Source organism: Danio aesculapii, chromosome 5, assembly GCF_903798145.1.
Source record: "Danio aesculapii chromosome 5, fDanAes4.1, whole genome shotgun sequence".
Lineage (NCBI taxonomy): Eukaryota > Metazoa > Chordata > Actinopteri > Cypriniformes > Danionidae > Danio > Danio aesculapii.
The window spans coordinates 72054676-72072175 of NC_079439.1; the positions used below are offsets into that span (position 1 = coordinate 72054676).

Here is a 17500-nt window from a genome sequence, read left to right on the forward strand (position 1 = left end):
TAGATAGATAGATAGATAGATAGATAGATGACAGATGGATGGATGGATAGATAGATAGATAGATAGATAGATAGATAGATAGATAGATAGATAGATAGATAGATAGATGACAGATGGATAGATGGATAGATAGATAGATAGATAGATAGATAGATAGATAGATAGATAGATAGATAGATAGATAGATAGATAGATAGATAGATAGATAGATAGATAGATAGATAGATGTATTTACCTCTTTCGTGCTGTTATCCTGCACCAGGCTGTAGAGCGGAACGACGCGGCTGACCTCCAGCAGGACCGGTGTGGGGCTGGACGTCTCTCTGGCTGACTGTCTGCACAGGTGGCAGGCTGCCGGACAGCTGCCCTTCTCCTGGCAGCGGATCTCCACTCCGGCCACCAGATCGTCCGACAGGAGCTGCGTCTTCAGGAGACTGGACAGGTAACTGATGAACGGCACAGCCTTCAGGTCCCGCCGGCCGCCGCCCTGCTCCGTCACTTCTGAGAGACACAGACACACACACACACACATTAGAGCTCCTGCTACACTGGAGTTATGTTATATAGTTCCCCAACTTCTTTCTGTCTTTCTTTCTTTCTTTTTAATTTGACAAAAATGTCTGTGTGTGTGTATGGGGGGGGGGGGGGGGGGGGGATGGGTTGTCTGTTTATGTGTGCGTGTTCTTTTGTGTGTGTGTGGGGGGGTTGTCTGTATGTGTGTGCGTGTTTGTGTGTGTGCCTGTCTGTCTATTTGTGTGTGTGTGTCTTTTTGTGCGTCTGTATGTCTGTGTGTGTGTCTGTATGTCTGTGTGTGTATGTGTATGAGGGGGGGGGGGGTTGTCTGTATATGTGTGCATGTTCTTTTGTGTGTGTGGGGGGGGGTTGTCTGTATGTGTGTGCGCGTGTTCTTTTGTGTGTGTGGGGGGGTTGTCTGTATGTGTGTGCACGTGTTCTTTTGTGTGTGGGGGGGGTTGTCTGTATGTGTGTGCGTGTGTGTCTGTGCGTGCGTGTTCTTTTGTGTGTGTGGGTTGTTGTCTGTAGGTGTGTGCATGTTTGTGTGTGTGTGTGCCCGTGTGTGTATGTGCATGGGGGGGCGGGGTGTCTGTATGTGTGTGCATGTCTTTATGTGTGTGTTTGTGTGTGTGTGTGCGTGTGTCTCTGTGTGTGTGCATGTGTGTGCGTGTGTCTCTGTGTGCGTGCATGTGTGTATTTTTCTTGTGCGTCTGTGTGTAAGTCTGTGTGTCTCTGTGCTTGTCTGTGTCTCTGTGTGTATGTCTGTATGTATTTATGTGTGTCTGTGTTTATGTGTGTGTATGTGTGCGCGTGTGTGTATCTGTGTGCATGTGCGTGTTTTTGCATGTCTGTGTTTGTGTCAGTGTGCGCATGTGTGTCTGTGAGGGTCTGTTTGTGTGTGTGTGTCTGTATGTCTTTATGTGTGTGTTTGTCTTTGTGTGTGTGTGTGTGTGTGTACACGTGTCTGTGTGTATGTATGTCTGTGTGTGTGTTTGTCTATGTGTGTGTTTGCGCCTGTCTGTGTGTGTGTGTGTGTGTGTGTGTGTGTGTGTGTGTGATTATGTCTATGTGTATGCGCGTGTCTGTGTGTGTTTCTGTCTGTGTGTACATATATATATATGTGTGTGTGTGTGTGTGTGTGTGTGTGTGTGTGTGTGTGTGTGTGTGTGTGTGTGTGTGTGTGTACGTGTGTGTGATGGCTAAACAGATGTGCCCGTCTCATCAATGCTGTGTGTATTCTGCACTGATGGCATGAGTCACTATTGAACATGAGCACAGATCGTGATGTGCCGTCGAGCCGCTCGTCTAGCAGCGGCAGAGAGACAGAGAGAAGGCCGCGGCTGCAGTAATCGCTAACAGCCTACAATACGCCTCTTAAATGATTCATTTCCTGCGGTGCGCTTGATCATTCTGAGATGAAGCAGTGGCACGGCGAAAGCAAAACATCTGGCGGGACAAATCCTCGTCATGTGTGGCTCTCCCGCTCCGCTGGTGTGAGTTTAACCATTGTTGGTTTTGTAAACCTCTGCCATCTGCTCTGAGCCAAACACAGCTCCAGTCTGAACAGACAAATGAGTTGAGAAAAGACAGGGGATACGGCACTGGAGATCTACAGGAAATACGGTACTGACGGGATCAACTACATATCCCAGCATGCACTGTGAAGTCATGTAATAGGATGCTGCCTTTTTGATTTTTAGACTGTGTCTTTTCATAATTGTATATGTGCTTATTGTTGTAACATGCTACAATTATAATGCGATTATTAGTAGAAGTAGTAGAAGTATTAAATTCATTGTTCGTTAATTATCTATCTATCCATCCAACCATCCATCCATTGTAATATCTAATCATCCATCGTTATATCTATTCATCCAACCATTGTTATATCTAACCATCCATCCATTCATTCATGCATCCATTGTTCTATCTATCCCTCCATCCGACCATCTATCCATTCATCCATCTGTCCATCCATTCATCCATCCATTGTTATATCTAGTCATCCATCCATCCATCAATTCATCCATCCATCCCTCCCTCAATCCATCCATCCATCCACTGTTATATCTATTCATCCATCCATCCATCCATCCATCCATCCATCCATCCATTGTTATATCCATCCATTCATCCATACATCCATCCATCTATCCATCCATCCATTGTTATATCTATTCAGCCATCCATCCATGGTTATATTTAACCATCCATCCATTATTATATCTATTCATCCATCCAAAGTTATTTCTAACCATCCATCCATTGTTCTATCAATCCCTCCATCCGACCATCCATCCACCATTCTATCTATTCATCCATCCATCTGCCCATCCATAATTACATTTATTCATCCATCCATGCATTGTTATATCCATCCATCTATCTATCCATTCATCCATCTGTCCATTGTTATATCTACTCATCCATCCATCCATCGTTATATTTAACCATCCATTCATCCATTGTTCTATCATCCATCCATCCATCTATCCATCCAACCATCCATCCATCCATCGTTCTATCTATTCATCCATCCATCGTTATATCTATTTATCCATCCATCCATCCATCCATCCATCCATCCATCCATCATTCTATTTATCCCTCCATTCGACCGTCCATCCATTATTACATTTATTCATCCATCCATCCATTGTTATATCCATCCATCTATCCAGCCATTCATCCATCGGTCCATTGTTATATCTACTCATCCATCCATCCATCCATCCATCAATTGTTATATTTAAGCATCCATCCATCCATCCATCCATCCATTATTATATCTATTCATCCATCTATCGTTATATCTATTTATCCATCCATTCATCCATCCATCGCTCTATCTTTCCATTCATTCATCCATCGTTCTATCTGTTCACCCATACATCTATCCATCCATCCGACCATCCATCCATCGTTATATCTATTTATCCATCCATCCATTGTTCTATCTATCCATCGTTATATATATTTATCCATTGTTTTATCTATCCATCCATCGTTCTATCTATTCATCCATCCATCCATCACCCAGTCTATCATTTTATCTATTGTTCCATCCATTCATCTATCTATCTATCTATCTATCTATCTATCTATCTATCTATCCATCCATCCATCCATCCATCCATCCATCCATCCATCCATCCATCCATCCATCCATCTATCTATCTATCTATCTATCTATCTATCTATCTATCTATCTATCTATCTGTCTATCATTTTATCTATTGTTCCATCCATACATCCATCCATCCATCCATACATACATCCATGCATAAGTTAAAGTTACATGCTGTTATGGTAAAACGGTGCCATCAACAACTCGTTGACTAAAATGAAATCAAAAGGGATTAATTCATCACACAATTGTCCTTTCTATTGTCTGAACTGGCCTATAATTTCATATCAAATACCATATGATCTGTCATATCCCCATTTACAGTTTTTCTCAGTGGCTTTGGTGCATTTCTCACAACACTATTTACATTTGCACAACAGTTCATCCATTTGTTAAAACAATTAGTACAAACTGCAAAACCTAGTTAATAACCTGCAAAAGCACGTCACTTGCTCAAAATGGAGAGCTCGTTCCTCAAAAGCAAGTATTGATGTCAATGAAAGTGTCAGTATCATCAAGATGAGTCCTGACACCAATGACACCATTGTTTATGAACAAGATAGTCATGCTTTCATTATGAAAGTTTACTCTTTACATTTTTTCCATTGCAAAAAATATTTTTTTCGGATACTGAAAATGCAGCACTAAAGACATCACTAGATACTATTTGCACAGCCATTTGAAAACTATAGTAAAGTTAGACATCACTGCATTTAGTGAGGTATCTCAGTGCAAGACACTGAATATGTATGTTTCACATTTTTACTCTTTGTATATGCTCTTTGCAATTCTAATTATTCACTGAGTTTTGCAAAAGAATAAATCCACCCTCATTTACAACAAACATAAACTTCCTTTGTGTAGAGCTGTGCACAACTGTAAACAATACTGCAGTACATATTGGAACTGAACCTACGACATTCAGGTCAGTAAATCATTCATGAATCTGTTCAATTTAGAAGACATTTTCAGGAAGAAAAAAAGATTTTAAAAGTTTTATAAAATTAGCTTGACAGATTTTGACAACTAGTTCAACATTTTTGTATGTAATGACTCCAGTAATGAAATGAGGACTATTCGTTTTATATGGAATGACTATTCAGCATACACAGGTTTAGTTCATTTTGACTGACATGACTACAGCAAATGATAATGTTATAAAACAGCAGAGAGTTGTAAGACAGACAGCTGAAAGCATTTGCAATTTGTTGGAGGGAATGAGAAACTGCTACTGTGATGTGCACAAATGACTAATTGATTTGAGAAATGCATGAACTGTTGTGCAAATGTAAATAGTGTTGTGAGAAATGCACCAAAGCCACTGAGAAAAACTGTAATGAACTTCCAGACAGAGATTTGCTGTCACCCAGTGGTATATTATGATAATGCAGCTACGTTTCATTTTGACAGAGAGAATATGCATGTTATTTCTGACATATATTATAAAGTTAAAGCTCAATCTACAATCTAAATATATATCCATATTTTAATATTACATATTTAGTAATCATCCTATTATTTGTTGCAGTAATATAATATAACATAATAGAATATAATATAATTTGATTTGTTTTAATTTTATATAATTAAAAAAAGTTCAATCCCACATTTTATTCATACCAACATTATATATATTAACAGTATATATTTGTAACATTTTTTTTATTAAACCTAAATATATATTTGACACCACCTATGGAATTAGGGTGTTGTGCAAAGTTGGTGTAGGCATTTAGGGTGACGACATCCAGCATATTGTACTACAGCACCATGGGCATTGTGGCTTCTTGCTCTATCCTGAGTGGGGTGATGCCTGCTCCAGTAATATATATATATATATATATATATATATATATATATATATATATATATATATATATATATATATATATAGATATAGATAGATAGATAGATAGATAGATAGATAGATAGATAGATAGATAGATAGATAGATATCTATCTGTCTGTCTATCAGTCTGTCTGTCTATCTATCTATCTATCTATCTATCTATCTATCTATCTATCTATCTATCTATCTATCTATCAGTCTGTCTGTCTGTCTATCTATCTGTCACAAAATATATATTTCTATCTATAAAGTCAATATGTATATACGTAAAACTTTTATACTAACAAGCATCATATAGAAGAAATCAGCCATGTTGAGTTGTGATATTTGCCAGGTGAACAGTATTTAGCACTAAATGCGTTCCGTTTTGCAACAATTATGAAACAGCAATATATCCTATATGGGTCATTTTTGACTCTTATTTTAAAGCTGATATACAAATACAAAAACTGTACTAAACATAAGCATTTGTGTAAGTTTAAAACAAGATATTTTATGAAAACCTGTAATTGTAAACAACAAAATACATTTAATTTAAAGATTCTGCAAAAATAAAATGCTCAGCCATCGTTGAGAAAAGGACAGAACTGGCTCTTCCTGCAGATGAAAGTGAGGATGAGACGGGTTTTAGTGATCACGAGAATGATGCAGACTGGACATTTGACAGAGACAGTTCAGGTAAGTTAGCTCAGAGGCAAATAAGACAGGTGTAGTATAGTTTATAGTATAATATACAAAAAATGTTAGCTAGTAGCTACATCATTCTGATGCATCTGGATAAACTAGACTTGCTATTTATTTATTATAATATTTACTGGAGAAAATAGTTATATTTACTGTATGTTATATACATGATAATACAATATTATGATTGTTTTCAATAATATTCAGCAAAAGATAATGGAATATGAGTTGTTGGAAAGTATGTATTAGGTGTAATTTATAGGTTCTGAGTTAAAGCTTATAATACTGCAATTAAATCATTTCAAACAACAAAATTATTAATTATAAGGAAAGTTACATCCATTGTTGGAGATTATAAAGTACCTTTAAAATAAATCTTTCCATTTTTTACAGCACTTCAAGTTAAACCATTGTAAGAAAAAAAACAGTCGAATATATATATATATATATATATATATATATATATATATATATATATATATATATATATATATATATATATATATATATATATATATATATATATTTATAGATTTATCATAATGCGTGCGGTAGAGGATTAAGATGTAATATTCCTAAAATAAAATCCTCATTCCCTAGTGTTTGTTTCCTTACATTTCAGATCCGCCCGTGTGTTTCCAGCAGCAGCAATGTGAGCTCTTTAACATGTGCCACTGAAATTACTTTGCGCATCACGCATGACAACAACAGACTCTCTTCTGATTGGCTTTAGCGCGCGTCAATCAACACACACTCTTGCACAGCAGCCAACGAAATCTCACCGAGGGCGGGACTTACACAAAGAATCACCCGCCGTTATGACGTCACCTCCGCAGTGTCGCGCGCACCCGCTGACATGAGAGACGCGCGCGTCGTCACATCAGGCAGAGGCTACTGTTGAACTGAAGGTAGGAAATCATATAGCGATCACTTAGTAAACACGCATTTTAGCATTTATATGTGATCTAACTTTCATTTTGAACGGCTCACACCTTGTAGACACGAATGACAAGACTCCGATAGCAGTATTATGAAGATTTAGGCCTGTAAATCAGCTGTTTGGGCAAATAAACATAATAATAACAGCAAAACTGTCTATTATGAGCTGCATTAATATGACATGTTAATAATGCATGCATAAAACTGGTGTAATGAATGACAATACGTGGTCAAAAATCACGATGGTGATCTTGGTTAGCCATATGGCTACCAAAATAAACACAAAGACACGCTGTTACTTAAATTCAGTATATTCCATAGTATCTGTAATATTTTTATACTGAATAATATATGATGATGTGGTAAAATACCTCATCGGGTGTGGCAAGAAAGCCAGTAAGTGGAGAATCAGCATCAATGCATGTCTTTTATAATGACGTGACTTTTTTTTCCCCAGGCTTTCCCATCCGTTGTCTGCACTGTTGTAGCATTTTTGTTAATGCATAATGCAAGTGTTTTTTAATGTAATAATTTAAGCATGTGCATTTTTTAAATATTATTAATGCAAATATAATACATAGTATTAAAGTAATACATGTAATTATATGTAATGTAATTATAGCAATACAGTATTGTACATTAAGAATCAATAATATTTATTGTCAGTGGAAAAAAGTAAAGAGAGGGAGTAAGAAAGAAAAGAAAACAAGGACATGAACTTGAGGGAAAGACATTTAAGTATCATGCATACATGTATTTGTTATTAAATTGTGTGTCACATTGCATAATATCATATTATTGTTCAATTTTAATTAAAGACAGTTAATAAATGGATGAATAACAAAAATAGCATGTTGATATTCTATAAGTAGGCCCACAGGGAATCTGCGCATGCAGAAATCCACAGATATCCGCAGACTTTTAGCCCATCATCGATTTATTTGCTTATGTAAATGTGTAAATTTATATTTATTCAGATTTTAAATACATTTTAGTAATGTTATTGACTAATATAAAAGTGTTAATTTGATTTATTTACAATACAGTTCGTAAAGTCATATTTTCTGTCCTTTAGTAGATATATTATATGACACACTTGCTTTGTTTACCAGATAAGTGGATCTAGATGGATTTACATTGTAAACATTAAATACAAGTTAAAAAGCTATTATTTTTCATTTCATATATTACATTTTTAGTTACGATACTCCCGAAATAATTCCACATCAGATTTTTTATAAAATACTCCGCAGAAATCCTATCCATTAGTGCTAAGATATTATCATTATATTAAATATAATTGATAATCAGATATTGTCAATAGCTAACGCAAGCTTTATATGACATGTAAGTTTAGAATCAAATGTTACATCAGATATTTTCTGAGAAAAATGTGGCAGCAGATGCTCCATCTGTTTTTACTTTCACTGTCTGTAGTAAATGGCTGAATGTACTTCTCAATTCTCGTGTAGTTTGCAGATAGTTCAAGCTTGTGTTTAATTATTCTTCTTTATCATCGACTGTTTTATTAAAAAGTTTAATAAAATAAAAATTGCCATGACTATTTCTTTAGTGATGGACAAAGATTTTGATTGATTTTCAAAAGCAAGTAAATAATTGAATGTGTAAAAAAAAATGTAATAACTAAACAAGCGATGCGTTGAGCAGTATTGCCCACTTCTATATTACACTAATCAGGGCTGTTTAGACAGATTCTTACAGTGTTTTGAGTTTATATTGTGATGTAAACTGAAACTGGAGAACATTTTTTGAATGTTGTAACATGTTTGTGATGCATAAACATGGGAAAAAGCAAAAATAGAGTTTAAAATGGATCGTTATTCTCAATAGAATAGATTTTGAGCATAGTTTTTAACAGCAGAGGGCGCTCTAGGATAGTTTATAACAGCAGAGGGCGCTCTAGGCTAATTTATAACAGCAGATGAGTCACTAAGCTAGTTTTTAACAGCGGACGACACTCTAGTCTGGTTTATAACATCAGATTGCATTCTAGGCCAGTTTTTAACAGCAGATGACACTCTAGGCTAGTTTTTAACAACAGACAGCGCTCTAGGCTAGTTTATAACAGCAGATTGCTTTTTAAGCTTGTTTTTAACAGTGGATGGTGCTCTAGGCTAGTTTATAACAGCAGAGGGTGCTCTAGGCTAGTTTATAAACAGCGGACGGCACTCTAGGCTGGTTTATAACAACAGACAGCACTCTAGGCTAGTTTATAATAACAGCAAATTTAGCTCTAGGGTAGTTTTTAACAGCGGATGGTGCTCTAGGCTAGTTTATAACAGCAGAGGGTGCTCTAGGCTAGTTTATAAACAGCGGACGGCACTCTAGGCTGGCTTATAACAACAGACAGCACTCTAGGCTAGTTTATAATAACAGCAAATTTAGCTCTAGGGTAGTTTTTAACAGGGGATGGTGCTCTAGGCTAGTTTATAACAGCAGAGGGTGCTCTAGGCTAGTTTATTAACAGCGGACGGCACTCTAGGCTGGTTTATAACAACAGACAGCACTCTAGGCTAGTTTATAATAACAGCAAATTTAGCTCTAGGGTAGTTTTTAACAGCGGATGGTACTCTAGGCTAGTTTATAACAGCAGAGGGTGCTCTAGGCTAGTTTATTAACAGTGGACGGCACTCTAGGCTGGTTTATAACAACAGACAGCACTCTAGGCTAGTTTATAATAACAGCAAATTTAGCTCTAGGGTAGTTTTTAACAGCGGATGGTGCTCTAGGCTAGTTTATAACAGCAGATGGTGCTCTAGGCCAGTTTATAACAACAGACAGCACTCTAGGCTAGTTTATAATAACAGCAAATTTAGCTCTAGGGTAGTTTTTAACAGCGGATGGTGCTTTAGGCCAGTTTATAACAGCAGACGGCGCTCTAGGCTAGTTTTTAACAGCAGATGGCAATCTAGGCAGGTTTTTAACAGCAGAGGGCGCTCTAGGCTATTCACCTGAGTCATATAACTTAAACTTTTCAAAACTATATTAATGATTATTTTAGGTTTAAGATGTATTTGTTGGGAAGTGGATGCAAAGCAGAGTACGGCTGTTTGTATAGCATAAAGCGCCATCTGCTGTTAAAAAAAAGATTTTTCACAACAGCTCTAAGTAAATGTGCCCAATTACCTAAACTCAGCTTTGCAACAGGCCATTTTAGACATTATATTTTACCCAGTGACTAGTGTGAAAGTTCTTTATTAAAGCTGAGCCTTTTACACATCAAACATATAGACATGACTTTTTTCCTCCTCCATAGACGCCTTTGAAACTGGAAGGCATCATGGCTACGCCAACGTCTCTAGATCCAGAATTGGTTCGTGAGGTGCTGGAATGCCCCATCTGCCTAGAGACCTACAACCAGGATCAGCTTCGACCCAAACTTCTGCAGTGTGGTCACTCAGTGTGTCGCCAGTGCCTTGAGAAACTCCTTGCCAGCACGATAAATGGCGTGCGCTGCCCATTCTGCAGCAAGGTGTCCCGTATGAGCAGTATTTCGCAGCTGGCCGACAATCTCACAGTGCTGAAGATCATTGACTGTGCAAGTGCATGTAGCTCTAACATGGGTCTCATGTGCAAGTCTTGTAAAAACCGCCTTCCCCGTCAGTACTGTTGCGACTGCAGCATTGTGTTGTGCGATATTTGTAAAAACGAGGGTCACCAGCGGCAGGGTCATGTTGTGCAAGCCATTCGCATGGCTGCAGAACAGCGCCGGAAGGATATTGGAGAAAAGCTTTCAGACCTACGGGAGGCAATGGGAAATATTCAGAAGAAAAAGGCAGCAATTGATAATGTGACCAAATCGCTCCGATTGAAGTATAAGGCTGTCCAGCAGGAATATGCCAAGGCTGAGTTGCGGCTTCAGGAGGAACTTGGCCGCTCACGTCGTGCCTTCGCCACCTCCTTAGCTGAAATAGAGAAACTCAACGCACAGATTCTGGAGGAGCAAACATACCTGCTTAATATCGCAGAAGTGCAGGTTGTATCAAGGTGCGACTATCTTACGATGAGAATCAAGCAGACGGATATTGCTCTGCTGGAAGAGGGAAGCAATAATGATGAAGAAGAAGATCTGGACCTAAAAACCAATCTGCCTGTCGTTTTGAAACTGCAAGATCCCGAACTTGTCAAAATTGAGAACTCAAAGTCACTGGAGGTAGGGCAGCTGACTACAAAACCCTGCAATGTCAACGTTGAAGAAGAAGAAGATGGACTTGATTTCCCCACTGCCACTTCTGCTCCTTTAGACATTTATCGAGATATTGACATGGTGCCGGCAGTTGAAGAGGCTGTTTGTGCTTCTCCTGGAAGCTTCAAGTCTAAATCTGTTGATGGAGGAGGACCTTCTCCAGGAGCCTCCGGTGGGCAACTTTGTCAATTTGTAAAAAAGATGGGTTGCAAGGGCAATCTTCCGGGAATGTTCAACTTGCCGGTTAGCATTTGCGTAACGCCGCAAGGTGAGGTTCTCGTAGCTGATCGAGGAAACTACCGCATCCAGATCTTCAACCGCAAGGGCTTCCAAAGGGAAATACGCCGCAATCCGAGTAGCATCGACAACTTTGTTTTGAGCTTCCTTGGTGCTGACCTTCCTAACCTCATCCCTCTCTCCATTGCAATCACAGCTCAGGGCCTCATCGGTGTCACCGATAACTATGACAACTCGGTGAAGGTTTACACCACAGATGGACACTGCATTGCCTGTCACAAGAACCAGCTAATTAAGCCATGGGGAATTGCGGCCATGCCTTCGGGGCAGTTTGTGGTGTCAGATGTAGAGGGGGGGAAGTTATGGTGCCTGGCTGTAGATCGTAATGTAGGGGTTGTGAACTACAACCGACTGTGCTCTGCTGTAAGGCCCAAATTTGTAACATGCGACTCCTCAGGTACAGTCTACTTCACACAGGGCTTGGGTCTGAATATCGAGAATAGGCACAACGAACATCACCTCGAGGGAGGCTTCTCGATTGGCTCAGTAGGAATGGACGGGCAGCTGGGAAAGCAACTCAGCCACTTCTTCTCAGAGACTGAGGACTTTCGTTGCATTACTGGCATGTGTGTGGACTCGAATGGGGACTTGATTGTGACAGACAGTGGCCGTAAGGAGATCCTGCAATTCCCTAAAGAAGGAGGCTATAATATTCTCATCCAAGAGGGCCTTACATGCCCTGTAGGGGTAGCTGTTACCCAGAAGGGACAATTGCTTGTCTTAGATTGCTGGGACCACTGTGTGAAGGTCTACACATACTTGCAAAGGAGACGTTCCTCTACGTGTTAAGACTCATGTATGGACAATTTATAAGACTAGTCACTTTAAATCAATGGCTTCATTACTGATGCTTCTCGATGATTCCTGACCTGTGGCATATAGTGGCCGGGATCAGGCAGCTTGAGAAGCAACCATTCACCACTGCCATGAAACAAATGGAGGATGGCTTATGGGTATTACTGTGGATGCTTTGAGCAAATGGAATTTGAAATATAGCACAACTGATGGCAATAACCGAGAATATTGTTCTTCATGCATGCATGTCAGTTCTCATTTGTTATTTATGGGTTTTTCCGTGCTGCTATACAGGCATTAATATAGTGTTTTGAGAAAGTGTTTTGGTTTATAAATGGTGTTAAAGGAATGATCTGGGAACAGAATTTGTGGCATAATATTGATTATTACTGGAGTGACTCTAATTCACAAAAGGAAAATTTAAAGGTTATGAAAAGAAGATGACTATGAAAATGAGACCATAGGAAGTGTCTTATTATATGCTGCTTATTTGTTTCTTATTAAAATGTTTATTATTAAGAGTAGGTTTAGAGTTTACATTATCATGGTAATGAAGTTAGTAACATTGCGGACATAAGTTTACACACAGAAGCAGAATAGGGGAAGTTCTTGAAAACGAGAAAATTCTGCAATTTTTTTTTTTGCTTTATCTGCATCTCTTGTAAATGCCTTACTGTAGTACTTACTTAAATCATTTCAGTCACACTGAAATCACTTTGCCATGGTCCAAATTAAGCCACAAGTTCTGTTCATTGAGCTTAACCTGAACAAAGATATTCCTTCAATAGGACGTGCTTGATTTGGTTTGGAAAGCGTGAAACGTGCCGACTCAAAACACTACTGTGATTGTTTATATTCATCCTTGTAATGAGTTCCCATAATGCTCTTATTTTTAAAGTGCCCCTATACCTAAAGCCTGTCAGTTAATTGACTTCTGATTCTTGTGACAATAAATATGTTCTATATATTACAATACCGTTGAACTGCAGAACGACAAGCTTGAAGAAATGCTTTAAAGTTATTGTTACTACAATGATAAGATAATAAAACTGTCTATTGCTGTTAAGTGTTTACTGTGAATTGGTTTGTAGTGTAATCCAGTTTGTAAAAGCATCACTCTGTCACAGGAACCAAAGGCTTGTTGAATCCAGGAGATATTTACTAGCCTGCCGTCAGAGTAAATGCATTGGTTTAAATGAAGGGTGAAACCCTACTTTTTCTAATGAGCATATTTTGCGTTTAAGTGTCCTTGCATCTTAAAGGTGGATCTTAATGCTTTGTGTCTTAACATCTTGGTTGTGATAGTAATATATTTGGTTTTCAGTCATTTTTAAAGCAAGTCTAAAGGGATAATTCACCCCAAAAATAAAAATAAAAGTCTGTCATCCTCTACTTGTTTCAAACTGCATTGAGTTTCTGTTGAACACAAAGGAAAATATACTAAAGAATGCTGGGAAAAAACACCCATTTACTTCTGTAGTATGTTTTTGTTCCTACTATGGATGTCAAAGACCGATTTATACTTCTGCGTCGAGTGATCCATGTTACCTACTGCGCATGGTTTGTGCGTAGCTGTTATTATTTAAGCTCACTGTTGTGGATCAGGGGTCAGGCAAGAAGATACTGTTTTTTTATGTACTTGCTTCACTGATTTTTGACAATTTTTAACCAGAAAGTCTATGTGAGAGGACAAAGTTCTTTAAGGGGTCAAAGTCCTTCAAGGCTTTACTCTCTCTCTCCACCCTGAAGTCCTACAGAACATTGTATAGAGACACAATCACAGGCCCAAACTAATAATATAGTCTCACTAATATGGCTTGGAATTGACTGGGTTATTTAGTTTGATGAATTTCCACTGAAATTTGAAGAAACTTTATTTTGATTTGCAAATAGTTCCAAAAACATCCATCCTTTCTTCATCTGTCATGTTGTCAAGAGTATTTTCAACTTAGAGCAAGTGAGAATTAAAATATATACACTGTAAAAAAATACAGTAAAATGTACAGGTAATTATTGGTTATGTTGGTTGTAACAGTGTTATAGTTGCCAGTAATACTGCAAAAACGTGCACCTCTGCAAAAAGTTTTTTATTTATTTATTTATTTATTTATTTATTTATTTACTTATTTATTTATTTATGTATTTGTATTTATTTATTTAGTTTATCTATTTTATTTATTCATTTATTTTCATTTCATTAATTAATTAATTAACTTTATTTATTTATTTATTTTTTATTTATTTATTTATCTCCTTTATTCATTTTACTTATTTAATTATATATTTATATTTTATTATTCATTCATTCATTTTCTTTTCGGCTTAGTCCCTTTATTACTCTGGGGTCGCCACAGTGGAATAAACCGCCAACTTATCCAGCACATGTTTTACGCAGCAGATGCCCTTCCAGCTGCAACCCATCTCTGGGAAACATCCATACACACTCATTCACACTGTACGGACAATTTAGCTTACCCAATTCACCTGTACTGCATGTCTTTGGACTGTGGGGGAAACCGGAGCACCCGGAGGAAACCCACGCGAACGCAGGGAGAACATGCAAACTCCACACAGAAACGCCAACTGACCCAGCAGAGGCTCGAACCAGCGACCTTCTTGCTGTGAGGCGACAGTACTACCTACTGCGGCACTGCGTCGCCCAAAATTGCTATATTATTTAATAAAATAATTAATGAATTTTTAAATGAAGCATTTTTGGTTTGTTTTCATTCATTAATATTTTGTCAATAATAATGAGAGACGTCCACAAAAAGACCACTGGGTGACAATGGAAAATGCGACAGAGTCTGACTAATAAGTCTGACTAATTCGGCCAAGTGCATCCAGATTTTTTGCTTTCAGTTTCAGCTCTAATTTTTTTTAAGAACTCTAATTTTGAAACCACTACTGTCTGGCATTGATGTTGATGTTTTGTTAATGATATATAATTATTATTTACACATTATTCATTAATATTTTGTCAATAATAATGAGAGACGTCTACAAAAAGACCACTGGGTGACAATGGAAAATGGGACAGAATCTGACTAAAACGCATTTTCGGTTTCAGTTTTCAGCCAAGTGCATGCAGGATTATTGCATTCAGTTTCAGACTTAATTTAAAACCTCTAACACATAATAATAATTATTATTACAGTTATTATTAATAATAATAATGAGTGATGTCTACAAAAAGACCACTGGGTGACAATGGAAAATGGGACAGAATCTGACTATTAAGCATTTTTGATTTCAGTTTTCAGCCAAGTGCATGCAGGATTATTGCATTCAGTTTCAGACTTAATTTTAAAACTCTAACACATAATTAACTATTATTATTACTATTATTATTAATAATAATAATAATGAGTGACGTCTACAAAAAGACCGCTGGGTGACAATGTAAAATGCGACAGAATCTGACTAAAAAGCCGTTTCGGTTTCAGTTTTCAGCCAAGTGCATCCAGATTTTTTTGGTTTCAGTTTCAGCTTTAATTTTAGAACTCTAACACATAGTTAATTAGTATTTTTTTAATAATAATGAGAGACATTCACAAAAAAAACAAAGGAGAATATAATCTGACCAAAATGCATTTTAGGTTTCAGTTTTCAGCCAAGTGCATCCAGAAATGTTGCTGATTTTTTTTATAAAGAACTCTAAATTTGAATATACTACTGTCTGGCATTAATGTTAGTGTTTCGCTAATTATATAGACTTATTATTTACACATTATGCATTGGTATTTTGGCAATAATAATAACAACGAGAGATGATCAAAAAGACCACTAGGTGACTATAAAGAATAGGATAGGATCTGACCAAAATGCATTCTTGTTTCAGTTTTCCTCCAAGTGCATCCAGAAATTTTCAACCCTCATTTTTTTAAAGAACTCTAATTTCGGGATCCACTACTGTCCGGCGTAAAATGAAAATCACTGCATAAGAGACACTTAAATGCACAAGGAAATCAATCAGTTTCTTTATTTGTTTATGAGGATCCCCCCCGATCTCTCCATTCTCCTACCTTTCTGGTACTGGAGCCAGAGCTGCTGCTGGGACTTCTTGCTGGGGAAGTAGATGTTGCAGGTGAGTTCAGATCCGTAGAGCGCCTCCGAGATATAATGACTGCCGTATTGCTGGATAAACGCCAGCAGATCATCCCGTGTGCTGTCCGCCGTCAGGGATTTCAACACCTTGGAGAAATCTGAGCAAATCACCATCGCACATGCAGAGAGAAAGAGAGAGGGGGAAAATCTGATTTATGATTGTCAAATATTACTTTCCTGTCAGCAGAGCTTTTAAGAAGCCGGAGAAATGTACTTTATTACATCTACATTTCAGCACTCTGACAGTGATATAGTCCCTGTGTCGTTTTTTTTTTATTGGCCTGGATCCTGAAGATTTCGTTCCCCTCATTCATTTTCAATGGACAGCTATACAATGTTATTATAAGTGTACAGTTTAAAACATTAATAACTCATTTCTAATAGCTGATTTCTTTTCTCTCTGCCATAATATTTGACTAGATATTCTTCAAGACACTAGTATTCAGCTTAAAGTGACATTTAAAGGCTTAACTAGGTTATTTAGGGTAAAGTTAGGGTAATTAGGCAAGTCATTATAACAGTGGTTTGTTCGGTAGACCAGTGTTTCTCAACCCTGTTCCTGAAGGCACACCAACAGTCCACATTTTCAACCTCTCCCTAATCAAACACACCTGAATCAGCTTATCATAACATCAGAAGAGACTCCAACACCTGAAGTTAATGGGTCAGATAATGGAGACATCCAAAATATGTACTGTTGGTGTGCCTACAGGAACAGGGTTGGGAAACACTGCGGTAGACAATCCAAAACTAATATTGCTTAAGGGGGCTAATAATATTGACCTTAAAATGGCTTTAAAAAAACTAAAACTGCTTTTATTGTAGCCGAAATAAAACAAATAAGACTTTCTCCAGATGAAAAAATATTATAGGAAATACTGTGAAAAATTCCTGAATCTGTTAAACATCATGTGGGAAATATTTATAATAATATTAATTCACAGGAGGGTGAATAATGCAATGTGTAAAGCTGTGGTCACAC

The 17500-nt window shown here is 37.5% G+C and overlaps 2 protein-coding genes across 2 annotated transcripts in view; one reads left to right on the forward strand and one right to left on the reverse strand.

The window, feature by feature from the left end:
* The window catches only part of LOC130228738 (astrotactin-2-like), a 544402-nt gene that overhangs the window by 110376 nt on the left and 416526 nt on the right, over positions 1-17500 (reverse strand). Inside the window, exons 12-13 of the mRNA XM_056457174.1 lie at positions 16437-16616; positions 236-501 (exon numbers count right to left, since the gene is read on the reverse strand). Of these exons, the coding sequence (XP_056313149.1) occupies positions 236-501; positions 16437-16616 (446 nt within the window). The remainder of the gene's footprint in view (positions 1-235; positions 502-16436; positions 16617-17500) is intronic.
* On the forward strand, positions 7014-13477 carry trim32 (tripartite motif containing 32). The gene is made up of 2 exons (XM_056458873.1): positions 7014-7081; positions 10390-13477. Exon 2 carries the CDS (start codon positions 10414-10416, stop codon positions 12403-12405), a length of 1992 nt encoding a protein of 663 aa, XP_056314848.1. The 5' UTR covers positions 7014-7081; positions 10390-10413; the 3' UTR covers positions 12406-13477.

Bases quoted from the DNA above. Each gene is read 5' to 3' on its own strand.
- trim32 (XM_056458873.1), top strand. From the start codon at position 10,414: ATGGCTACGCCAACGTCTCTAGATCCAGAATTGGTTCGTGAGGTGCTG.